Below are 13,299 nucleotides of genomic sequence, written 5' to 3' on the forward strand. Positions count from 1 at the left end.
TTAAAAATCTTAAAAATCTTAAGGGTAAATTCACACGGGCGTATCCGCAGCGGATTTAACGCTGCAAACTCGCAGCTAAATCAGCAGGGGATCCCTCCCCTGTGAATTGCAATGTGATTACATACTGGCTGCTGGATTGTCATCCCGCTGCCAGTATGTAAGTGCCGGCCCCATTAACCCCCGCTGCTCCGAATAATACATTACCGGCACCACGATCCGGTCTGAGGCTCCCGCCTCCCGTGCAGCCAATCAGTGCACGGCCTCGCCACAATCACTGATTGGCTGTGCGGGACCTCCCGGAGCCTCAGACGTGACTGGATTGTGGTGCGGGTAATGTATTATTTGGAGCGGTGGGGGTTAATGGGGCCGGCACTTACATACTGGCAGCGGAATGACAATCCCGCAGCCAGTATGTAATCACATTGCAATTCACAGGGGAGGGATTTGCTGCGTATTTAGCTGCGAGTTCGCAGCGCTGAACAAAGCATCAAATCTGCACCATCAGATCTGCTCTGGATCCGGTGTGTGTGAAGGCACCCTAAGTCTTCTAGTACTTATCAGCTGCTGTATGTCCTGCAGGAAGTGGTGTATTCTTTCCTGTCTGACACATTGCTCTCTGCTGTCACATCTGTTCATGACAGGAACTGTCCAGAATAGGAGTTTTTCTATGGGAATTTGCTACTGCTCTGGACAGTTCCTGATATGGGCAGAGGTGGTAGCACAGAGCACTGTGTCAGGCTGGAAGGAAAACTCAACTTTCTGCAGAACATAATGCAGCTGATAAGTAATTGAAAGTTTGGTATTTTTAAAAAGAAGTAAATTTACAAATTTATACAACTTTCTGGCACCAGTTAATTTGAAATTTTTTTTTTTTGCCAGAGTACTCCTTTATGGTGCGTTCACACCTACAGGATCTGCAGCTGATTTTCTGCAGCAGATTTCATTGAAATAACTGAACACAGCATCAAATCTGCTGCAGATCCTGTAGGTGTGAACGCAACCTTAAAGGAGTTATCTAGGATTGTCGCATCTGTCCTCTGTTCACTTCAATAGAATTTAGCTGCAATTGCACCCTAAAACTTAGGACAACAGTGGCGCTGTTTGCGTACAAATTAACTAATGTTTTTTCCAAACCTTGAATAATCCCTTTATTCATTCACACTAGAGGGCCTAACTAATATACAGAGATTGAACCTGCCTATTCACCTGCCTATATTAATCTGAAAGAGAGAATCTACTAGCATGGGATTGTGTACTTGACATTAGCTCTATTATATTGGGACTATGTCATCACTTGCGGATGTATATTAATGTATTTGTTGACTGTACAAATGATACAAAACAAGAGAAGTCACTGGAAAAGCCTAAGAGAGAAGAAGCCGTGAACAACAAGCGAGCTGTCAGGGGAAATGGAACAGATGTCGCTTTAATTCCTGGTAGATTGAATCAGCTTTAAGATATATTAACTCTCATTTGTAGGGAAGCATTAAACGTGGCGTTATTTCTCCTTAACCCTATATCATCAAGACACTGTGCTTTATAGTATTTTATAATTTCTTACCGGTACACTACCAAATTATTGTAGCCCACTGTCTCTGAGTTGTACAGAGCCATAAGACGACGTCCACAGATTTGCATGAGGCCATAATATATATGACTATGACTCAACTCAATAAGCAATATGTACTGTATGTAGAGTTTTTTTTTTTTTTTTTTATTACTGTATGTATATATATATATAATCTCCAGCATAAAATACATAGTTAAGTTGTTATTAAAGGGGTTCTCCAGCGAAAATCTTTTTCGCTGGAGAAAGTTACATAGATTTGTAATTTACTTCTGTTTAAAAATCTCAAGTCTCCCTATACTTATCAGCTGCTGTATGCCCTGCAGGAAGTTGTGTTTTCTTTCCAGTCTGACACAGTGCTCTCCGCTGACATCTCTGTCCGAGACAGGAACTGTCCAGAGCAGGAGAGGATTTCTTTGGGGATTTGCTGCTGCTCTGAGCAGTTCCTGTCTCGGATAGAGGAGGTAGCAGAGAGCACTGTGTCAGAGTGAAAAGAAACACCACTTCCTGCAGGACATAAAGCAGCTGATAAGTATGGGAAGACTTGAGATTTTTAAATAGAAGTAAATTACAAATCTATATAACATTCTGAAATTAGTTGTTTTTAAAGAAAAAGATTTTCGCAGACGTACTCCTTTACGGTTGAAAAAACACATTAACCCCTAGACAGCACTGAATGTACTGTACCTATATGCCCTGGCTGCCTGTCACCAGACGATCCTGGGCATACAGGTATGTCCAGAGTGCATATTCTGTTATGGAGCAGGGCAGGGCCATGTAAGGGCTTGTTTTTTCAGAAACAAGTGTACTTTGTAACGGCGCCTTTTAATCTACCATAAGATGTATGACGGAACCCCCAAAATATTATTTATGAAAATTGGTGAAATTGGAAAAAAGAATGCAATATGGTAACTAGCTCTTAGAAGGTGAGGAGGAAAGGAGATGAGGAATGTGAGAAGGAAAAAGCAAACATGCAAAAATAAAAATTGGCGCAGTCATGGTACTGTAGAGGTATAACAATCTCTGTGTGGAATGATGTGCATGTAGTGTGCATAGCCCCCACCTACCTACTTTACCTGCGATTTACAGTCCAGTACCGGCACTATAGTGGTGTCTTATGTAGCGGAGGGACCTTTGGCCTCCTTTGGGTACCAGGTTCAAGGTGACACATCTTTCCACCCTCTATAGATGTACTCCTGTCCAAGCTTTCTATTGCCATGCTACAGTGAGTCCATGTGCATTCACAATCACAACCACGTCGTTTGCACCAGGGCCTTCATATGACTGAAGGGTATGGTATCAAAGCCATTTCCAATGGTCTTATTGAATCGAAATATGCAAAAAAGGAGTCCGTGGAGCCTTTGTGGCGAGTCTCAAAACACTGGAATAGCCAGATATATCTAGCCTGTTGCCCTGGGGTGCCTCTATGATAGGTAACCCCTTAAGTCCCACTCGGTTGCGAGTATTGGAACATAAATAGGGGAACAACATGGTGGCCCCTTTTGTGTCAAACTCTAACTCTTTGGCGAGTATTGTGACATGACAAGTGTTACCAAGGCAGGCATCTATCCACAGACAGCTGTTTTGGGATATTTGCCCCTCATCAGTGTGAAGCAGGATTCTGGCTAGTTGGGGCAATGACAAATCAACCAACAAAACACAGTAATCACTGAACTCAAGGAGATCAGTGAAAAACTCTTGTTTTGCATCTTAAAATTTTTGGGCCATCAGTGGAGATTATTATTGAATCTAGTAATTAAGCAAATATAGGATAATTAATAAATTCACCTTAAAGGGTTACTGTATATAGAATTAGGCAAACATAGTTGCTTTCTTTCAGAAAATAGCGCCCTATTGTCTCAGTTTGGTATTGCAGCTCAGTTCCATTGAATGGCTCCAGTAAGAATAGCAGGACATTGCCCTCAGCATATGTACCAGAGGTGCCGGCAGGCGGACAAAAACCTGTTAAACCAATTGTTATGTCTAATTTCCTTTTTATGGTATATATTGTATGGCTGTCTTCTCTGGAAGGTCTGCTAATCTAAAAGAGTGCTTTTCATTACAGTGCTAGTATTTGCCATACACTTGTTTAGAGCATAACCTACTCTATGTTTTTATTTAGAACAACGAACACCAGAAACATAATGGGATCCAAATGGACCTATTGCATCTCATGTCTATACCTAATATCCTGCTACACCAGAGTGTGCTTTACACAATTACCTGTACAACTACTACCTGCGTACGAAGACACCCTTTGGCTTGATCAATCTAACTCTTCACCTGAGCTTGACCATGTTAATCCAGAACAGAATAGTGCAACCCAAACCAGACACCTCATCCCCAGTGGGGCTACCTCAGCAAAAGACCCTCCTCATGGGTCAAACCTCCCTGAATTAGGCCTCAAAGATAAAGAACCAAAGACCTTGCCAGATTCCAGTGAGGATGTTGACCCTAGCTTTGATTTCATAGTTGAAGATGAAGATCATCCATCGACCATAACGAATCTGACATCTACTGGGAATCGGACATTTGGAAACCTTTACAATTCAACTCTTTGGTGGCCTTTCATACATTTCCCAAACTATGTTATTTGTCAGTTTTCTCAAGGGTGTGATTATATGGAAAACGGTAAGAAACCATAATTTTCCACATGTATTGCTATTAGCTATTGGGGATATTTGTCTTAACTCTTCATATTCTTGCTTCTTAGATGTAAATTTAGTACTTTAGTCAATTCTCTGAGCGGAGAGCGGTGGCAGCGGAGGCGCACAAGCTCTCCCATAGACAAGCTAAAGGGATAGGACATACACAGCTCTCAATAATAAAAGGTTGGGTGCACAGTGCCCGTACATAAAAAAAGCTAGACATAAGAAATATAGGAGACATGTACTATAATGGCAAAACTGGCACACCAAATATTGAAAATATAAAAGTACTTTATTTCCTCAGGTACACAATACAAAAAGAAAAAATCCCAATAAAACCACTTTAAAATCCCAAAACTCTCATGTGATCTAATGCAACCCCATAAACAGTATGTAGTATTCCTGTCACATAAATAGATATATAAGGAGATAAAAATACAAAGCAGGTCACCAAATTAGCAAAAATAGAGAAAATACAAATGGCAAGATATGCAATCAAAATAAATAATAAGAAGAAAGCAGGAAAATATCTATAAAAAAGATGACCAAGGCTGTATATCACCAAAGAAAGATGGCAGGGATAGACTGGGGTGCCGTCCAGAGAGCCCCACGTGTTCCCTCTGAACACTCAGACTTCCTCAGGGATGCCAGAAGCACCGCAGGACTGTACTGATACAGCTGCCTGGCTGTGTCAGTAATGATGTATGATACCTGGAGGTTCATCAATCTGGTCCATTGGATATCTTTTGGGGACGTACTGCTTTCACTGAACATGTGAAAGTGCCTTTACAATCCCTCCAAGCCGGGCTGTGGAGTCGGTAAGCCGCAGCTCTGACTCCTGAATTTTATCAGGGACCGACTCTGACTCCAGACTGCGACTCCAGCTCCTTCATAAATGGCCAATCAGACACCAGGGGAGTTATTTATCACACTGATATACAGTGGATCTGGCTCAGCAGCTTCATCCTAATGTCCTACATGATCCTGGGGTGAATAAGGCAAAGATGTAAAGCAGATTTTCATTTGTTATAGAGGTTAGCCATAGTGATATACAGTAGAGGTCAGCCATAGGCCCAGATTTATCAGCTCTCTGTCAGCGGCATCACAGGAACTCGTCAGCCAGTCAGTGACTGCAGCTGTGTCCCGCCTCACTCACTGATTGGGTGGGTGGGATTGAGTGGGTATTTCTGAGTGGGGCCATGGCATCACAGGATTGGGAGACCAGCGGGGGACTATGAGCCCTTGTTCTGAACTGCAGGGGCATGAGGGTGGATATAAAGGACTTCTTTATTATGATCCCACCACTCCTATCCCCCCTGGATTTTTCAGCATTGCCAAGAATACCCCTTTATTTTCTGCCTCTTTCTCTCTAACACACACTCACACAGCCTGCTGCAGCCATAGCACACACACACACACACACAGCCTGCTGCAGGCATAGCGCGCACACACACACACACACACACAGCCTGCTGCAGCCATGGCGCACACATTCAGCCTACTGCAGCCATAGCGCAAACACACACGGCCTACTGCAGTCATAGCGCACACAGACAGACACACACAGCCTGCTGCAGCCATAGCACACATACATACAACCTACTGCAGCCACAGCGCACATACACAGCCTGCTGCAGCCATAGCACACATACACAGCTTGATGCAGCCATAGCACACACACACACAGCCTGCTGCAGCCATAGTACACACACACGCAGCCTACTGCAGCCATAGTGCACACACACAGCCTACTGCAGCCATAGCCCACACAGACAGACACACACGGCCTGCTGCAGCCATAGCGCACACACACAGCCTGCTACAGCCATAGTACACACACACGCAGCCTACTGCAGCCATAGTGCACACACACAGCCTACTGCAGCCATAGCCCACACAGACAGACACACACAGCCTGCTGCAGCCATAGCGCACACACACAGCCTGCTACAGCCATAGTACACACACATGCAGCCTACTGCAGCCATAGCGCACACACACAGCCTGCTGCAGCCATAGCATGCACACACACAGCCTGCTGCAGCCATAGCACACACAGCCTGCTACAGCCATAGTACACACACACAGCCTACTGCAGCCATAGCGCACACACACACACACACACACACACACAGCCTACTACAGCCATAGCACACACAGACACGCAGCCTGCTGAAGCCATAGTGCACACACACAGACTGCTGCAGCCACAGCACACTGAAGAAAAACACTATCTTCCTCTCAAAGAGAAAATATCACATTGAGGACAGAGGTTCCTGCTACACTACTTATGTCTTTTCCTCCTTCTCTATATTACACAGGGTATCTTCATATTACACTGCTGCTCATATACAAGCATCCAGCATCCAGGAAGAGAATAGCACAGATCTCCCCCACACAATGGACTTTTCCAGTTCAGAAATAAATAGTGACCACCAACCTCTCCCCGACCACCCTTATCTAATAGAACCAGTGCTTTATCACTGAAATATGGAGGAAACTAAATGCAATAAACAATGCTGATTCAGTGTTTAGAGTCAGTATAGATACTCAACAATAGCAGGTTTAAAGGGATGTATGTAACAATACTGGCTGGCAACCAATCCATGCAATAGGAGTAGCGGCAGCAGACCACTGCTATCTGCTATGGGCCACCCGGATCTAACGATCTAAGGATCATCCGGGCTGTGTGGTATCTTTGTGTGCCACCATCTTCTCTTCTTAAAGTGTGCCTGTCATTAGTGTGCTCAGTGCTCCTGTACCAATCGGGAGATAGAGCGGGGAGAGAACACGCTGCAGCACATCCTCTCCCCGCTCCGAGTTAAAAAAATAAAAAGAGTTGAGCTCCATAAGAGCCCATTATAAGTCAGACTCTTTTTTTTTTAATTCAGAGCAGAGAGTGGGAAATTGGCAGCATCCAATGTCTCTGTTCACACTGTAGGTTGCACACCACATGTGGCTAAATTATAGACAAAAAACAAAAAGTGGAACAGCAACCTGTAGGTACAAGGGATTACGGTACATACTTCCCCCAACGTACACGCGACATGTCAAAAGTTTTTTATAACAACAATAAAAGAGTATATGTTTACTACGTCATCTACCTCTGGATGATCCCTGGTTACACCACCGTGTGCAAATTTGAGTACTCCTGCGCTTATTATACCTGGTGTGGATTGGACTTCTGGTCCTGTAATCGGCTGATTACACATCTGCATTTTATAACAACAGGTACACTTTAAAGTAATCCAGCATACAGTAAAACATGGTACTCTTTATAAAATCAGTGTACTTTAAATCTATTGCAATCAAGCATACAGTACCGTAGATCCATACTATGGCTGAATACATGAGGCATTAGAGTTCCTTGATGTTATATGTAGGTTTAATGTATTAAAGAATGTTAAGACTTGTAAATCATCCCAATATGATAAGGTGGCCTCATGCTGGAATGAACCTACACTGTACTTTGGCCTCTCCTTTGCATATAATAAGCTTATGCTCTGGACATGCAGAATCCAACTAATACTAGCAAATATAGTAATAACAACCACCTATTAATATTTTTGCTAATATTAGTTAGATCCTGCATGTCCAGAGCATAAGCTTACTATATGCCATGGGCTGGCCATAGAACAGTGTAGGTCCATCCTGCCATGGGGCCACCTTATGATGGTGGAGTGGTTTACACTATTTGCAAATGGTAACCAAGAGCCTCATTATTTTTATGGAGATTTTTTTTTTAGCAGTTGGGGGCACTGCTTTTAGCGAGTTTCATATCTGTATTGGGTCTGTATCTTGCCATTACGGTGAGCTGTTGCATTTTTTTGTGTTTTTGTGTGTTTGCAATTTCAGCCATAGCCACATGTTCCTGCCTAGTGTGAATGGTGTTTTAGGAGAGCTGACCAAACTTGTCTCTTTTGCCAATGTTTTGTTTCAGATCTAATGGAGCCGACATTCTTTGGAAGCCACAAACTGCTTGCGTTGTTCCTTGGTATGGCGGGGGTACTTGCCTTTCTGCTCATTCTTATCTATTGTATCTACATTCGACAACACAAAGAAGAAATGTTTTCCCACCATAAACTCTATGGAGAAGGCTTTGAGGACCCAGGTATGGGGGTGCACTATTCTTTTTTTTTTTTTATAAACCCTGAGTGGTTAGCTTTACTGCCCCGCAGCACTTAGGCCAAGGTTTTCCTCATGTTTCCACTGGGATCTTTGGTTTCCTCCCACATTCAAAAAGCATATTGGTAGGTTACCTGACTTCCTGTGATATTGCCCCTCGTGTGTATATGTGATATAGGGAAATTAGATTGTCAACCCTATAAGGAACAATGACTTATGGCAATCTCTGCCTACTGCTGCAGGATAGGTTGTCACTATATAAGCTACAGAACATACAGAAAATATTCGATTAAGTTGTTATTAGTGAACCCTACCATCTATATAGTACAGATAAATACAGCTCCTAAAGATCTCATTTGCTGTTTGAAGATATTTTAAATGGAACTTATCACTTTCATGAAGCCTGAACCACAAGTCTGTGGGGTGGTTACCGGTGGACACTGCCTGCCCTTCCTGATTTGATTGATAGATCTTTCGCTATATCCAAACGGGGAGCCATCTGTCAGTCAAGGCTGGTTGGATGAGAAAAAGCCATTGGGAATTACCCTTTTGACTTATGATTACAGATTCCTATTAAGTAACATTTTAAAAAAAGCACCTACCTAAGGCTGGGTTCACACTGAGTTTTTGCAATCCACCATTTGTGTTTTTCCATTGACTTCCAATATAAAAAAATGGATAATGGATCAGGTTTTTTTAATGTAATTAAATTTTTCATTTTTGTGTCCGTTAAAAAAACTGATCTGTTTTGATCCATATTTTTTTTATAATGGAATTCAATGGAGAAACGGATCCAAACGGATACACACAAATGCACCATTTTTTTTCCATCCATTTTTTGAAAAAATAAAAAAAAAAATAGCAAAAATGCAGCGTGAACCCAGTCTTGCATGAGTTTGTGTATATTGATCATCCTTCACAACAGGCAGAAAGAACAATGTCTCTCTTCATTTAAACTTAAAAGGCTTTGGCTTGCCTGGCATAATGGGAGTTGTAGCTTTGCAATATCTGGCTGCTGAACACTATTTTAGCAAACAATTTTTCACAACTATTTAGGTCGATCACTGAATTTACTGAATTTACTGATTTACTGAATTCATGTAGCCTACAGAAACCAGGAACCTCTTGCACCTTGGTTTGGATAGGTAGGCTGTCATATTGCCCGGTAGGCTGCCATATTGCCAGATAGGCCGCCATACTGCTTAGGATCCAGTAGCAAATCATTTCTACCAATTAACTAATTGTGAACACTGCGTTCTCTGCCTGGAATGGGAACACAGCTAATCCAAGGACCAAAAGACCGAAATAACAAGATTTTATGGTAACAACTTACTCCCCATTGTTGTTATCAGTAAGTGTCACTCTAAATCAAATACAGGCTAACTCCTGGCCTCTAACCCACTCCGATAAACCATGGTGAACTCTAAACATCCAAGGATTTAATGAGCTGCGGCTATTAACGGCCATATAGAGACATGTGATAACAAAGGTTAATAATATTCCTTCAGCGTAGTGTAAAATAATGATAGTAGGCTGCAGTCATATGCATACCCAGTGTCCTCAGGTTATTACCAATATAAGTATTAGAACTCCTTGTTTTTCCATAGTCTGGCCAGGGCATTAGTTTATTTAAATATAAAAATTAGATTTTATAGCATGACTTTTATAGCACGTTAAAGGCAATGTTTGGGGTTCCATTGAGGGATATAGTCTTTTAAGCTCATACAGTTATATCTATTGGAAAAATCACGGGCTCTTTACCAAAAATTGAATATTGCTGGTGAACACCAGTCAACCCTCAAAACCATGGTAGTGCCTGCCCATATCTTCTTTCCAATATCTTTCTTTTCTATCATTACTAGGCCTGTTTAGAGTATTGCTACCAAGGGCTGGGCTCCCTTTCTCACAGAGTCCCATAGCAGCCACATGGATAGTCTATATAGTAAATCTCTCCCTGTGCATTACCTTTCCAATGGCAAGGCATTGGATAAGTCTTCTCTGTCATCCAACAAGACTGGGGGCAGTTATAGGGTGCTCTTACAAATGACGCTAAGGCTGAGGCTACCATATGTGATTCTTACAGCTGAAACCTGGACTTGCTGTGGTGCTACAAACCTCAGTAGCACACACATTAGCCTCAGCTGGTAGTACCATGTGTAAGGGCGATATTGACTGTGACAGTGGTTACACAGCCTAAAATAAGGTTCCAGAGGGGAGTGTTTTTAGTAAAAAACTGAGTTTAAGAACAAGAGGACACAGTGAGAGGTTAGTTGGGGAAAAGATCAGAAGCAATGTGAGAAAATATAATTTTACTGAAAGAGTAGTAGATACCTAGAACAAACTACCAGCAGAGGTAGTGCCTGGGATAAACATACATCTATCCTAACATAATAAGAAAGAAAATACTAAAAGGGCAGACTCGATGGACCCAGTGATCTTTTTCTGCCGACAATCTTCTATGTTTCTTCTAAAATTACCATGGGGCCCCTAAGGTAAGTAAATGGGTTTGCAATGTGACCTTAAAGCGGCAGCGACTGTGACCCAGCAGCCTTAGGAGATCCATCCCAGATCCCAGCTCCCCTCATCTTGCTGTAGGCAAAGGGCTCCATAGACTTACTATGGACTACTGTCTCCTGCAGAAGGACAGAAAGCGGTGAGCCAAGGAAGGAAGCGATCAAACGTTTTACACGTCTCTATGACATGTTAGCAGTACTTGAATGAATATTACGGTTTCGTTTTCTTGATTTCTGATTTCTGTGCTTGTTCTGGACAGTGCTGCACCTGGACACTCCCGTAGACCATCTGGACTTCTTTTCCTTCAGAGATACAGAGCTGACTCCAGCTCCCACGCCACAACACAAATGTTATAATCCAGAAACCTATGAAACTAAAGAAGACTACAAGGTAGAAGTCCCAAAGGGCACGTCATCGAACGAACATCTCCATCAGATTCTCCAGATGGGCTCCATTAGGCTCTCATAATTTCTTGCTGGGCTAAAGTTACACGTTTAGAAAGTTTATAATAGGATTTGACTATTTTGGGAAAGTAAACCCATTCATCCCGACCCGATCAATGTGAAGTTTATTAGGATGTTTATCGTTTCTACAGCTCCCGGAATTCTATGCATTTACTGTACATGTCCGTCTTTACTATCATATAAGGAAACAGATGTATATAGCTTATAAATACTAATATATAAGAAGTCCTGACCAGTGTGCACTTATATATAATGGTGAAGGCCTGGAAATACTATTCTGGTAGACTGGCTGCTAGTATCGGCCGGACTGTGAGTCTGAAGATCAGGATCATTGATGCTTATGGTGCTTGTAGGCAGGAGGCGGGGGGGAGAGTAGAGCAGTTGCCCATGGCATCCAATCAGATTCCAGCTTTAATTTATATTCAAAAATGAAAGCTGGAATCTGATTGGTTGCTAGGGGGCAACTACTCCACTGTTTCTTGGCACAAGCTTTTCTGCGTTTCTGTGATTTATGCATAGTTTTTTTTTATTTTTTTCTCTAGAACAATTCTTGTCCCAAAGGCTCTGTCTAATATTGTACTCAACTCCATTCACTTAAATAGAGATGTAGTACCAGCCCATGGACATTGGTGGAGTTGTTCTTGTTGAGAGGTGCGCAGATTAAGGGTGGCCTACATATATAAAAAGAAAGAGCTATGGAGACATGACCAGATCCCATGAAAGAATCTTGGGAATAGAGAAGACTGTAGCCATGTTTCCTGACTTGTGAGGAATTACATTTGTGCATTCATGTTTACAATAAGGGAATTACATATTTTTACATATTAATGTGGTGAGTTGGTACATTCAGTTTGATCAAATTGTCTGCTAAGAACCTCATTTTTTTTTTTCAAAAATTTTTTTTTCTAAAAAAAAAAATACATATTTTACCCATAGTTACATTAGGTTCCAAGTCATTGGGGCGGTATACCTAAATAGGGAGAAATCTGTCAGTCAGGGACGGAGGTCCAAACCAATGACTCTTGGCGGAAGTTCCAACTAGGATTACTCCTGTCCGTGTTCCATGCTGCCTGTACCTGTCATTGCAAAAAACATGTCACAGGGACATGTCAAAAGTTTTGATCGGCCAGGGCTAAGAGTATAGTAGCACACTGTCAATCATCTGTCAATCTTTATCCTGTGGATCCATAGACTTATATTGAAACGGCAAGATGAAGATCGACACGAGTCAGGGAGTGAAATTCGCGTACTTCTGGTCGAGATTTGAACGACAAGACCAATAAAAGTTTTTGTTATGTCTCTACAATATATTTAAAGTGCCTATTTAAAAGGGTTATTCAGCACTACAAAAACATGGCCACTTTCATCCAGAGACAACACGACTCTTGTCTCCAGGTCAGGTGTGGTTTGCAATTAAGCTCCATTCACTTCAATGGAACTGAGTTGCAAAATTGCACCCAAACTGGAGATAAGAGTGGTGCTGTCTCTGGAAGAAAGTGGCCATGTTTTTCCCTTTGAGTAATACGTAGTGACAATAACACAACCTTCCATATACATTATACCAGCACATATACAATGTAAAATGTAAAGGTGATCTTCTAGCTGTAATAGCATGGCATCTTTCTGGAATATGCTGCAATCCCGATTTCTCCTTTCATGAAGTGAACATTGTTTTGACTCTGTAACATTAAAACCGTGTTCTTCCTTCTCACTCGCTCTTCAATGTCTCATTGGTTGCAGCTCCTGGGATTCTTTCTGTGGGTACAACAAGGACAAGGTGTAGCTAGGGACTTCATTACTCTCTCGTTATGTATAGTCTCTGCATTTCTACTTCTATATTAGTTATATCAGCCTCACAACAATGCTGTAGAAAGCTATTGGAATATCAACATTTTACCAAAATCCAGAATATTCTCAAAAGACTTATGAAACTTTCTAGTAGTATATTAAGGTTACAAACCCACTTGGCGGGTCTGCAGCG

General features: G+C 42.0%; 1 protein-coding gene across 1 annotated transcript; it reads left to right on the forward strand.

Moving 5' to 3' along the window:
- Positions 1–301: 301 nt before the first annotated feature.
- On the forward strand, positions 302–12,156 carry LOC138769672 (uncharacterized). The gene is made up of 4 exons (XM_069948281.1): positions 302–330; positions 3,690–4,198; positions 8,156–8,326; positions 11,114–12,156. The coding sequence occupies exons 2-4, from the start codon at positions 3,712–3,714 to the stop codon at positions 11,320–11,322; spliced, it is 867 nt and encodes a 288-aa protein (XP_069804382.1). The 5' UTR covers positions 302–330; positions 3,690–3,711; the 3' UTR covers positions 11,323–12,156.
- The last annotated feature ends 1,143 nt before the right edge of the window (positions 12,157–13,299 follow it).

Source organism: Dendropsophus ebraccatus, chromosome 12 (genome assembly GCF_027789765.1).
Source record: "Dendropsophus ebraccatus isolate aDenEbr1 chromosome 12, aDenEbr1.pat, whole genome shotgun sequence".
Taxonomy (NCBI): domain Eukaryota; kingdom Metazoa; phylum Chordata; class Amphibia; order Anura; family Hylidae; genus Dendropsophus; species Dendropsophus ebraccatus.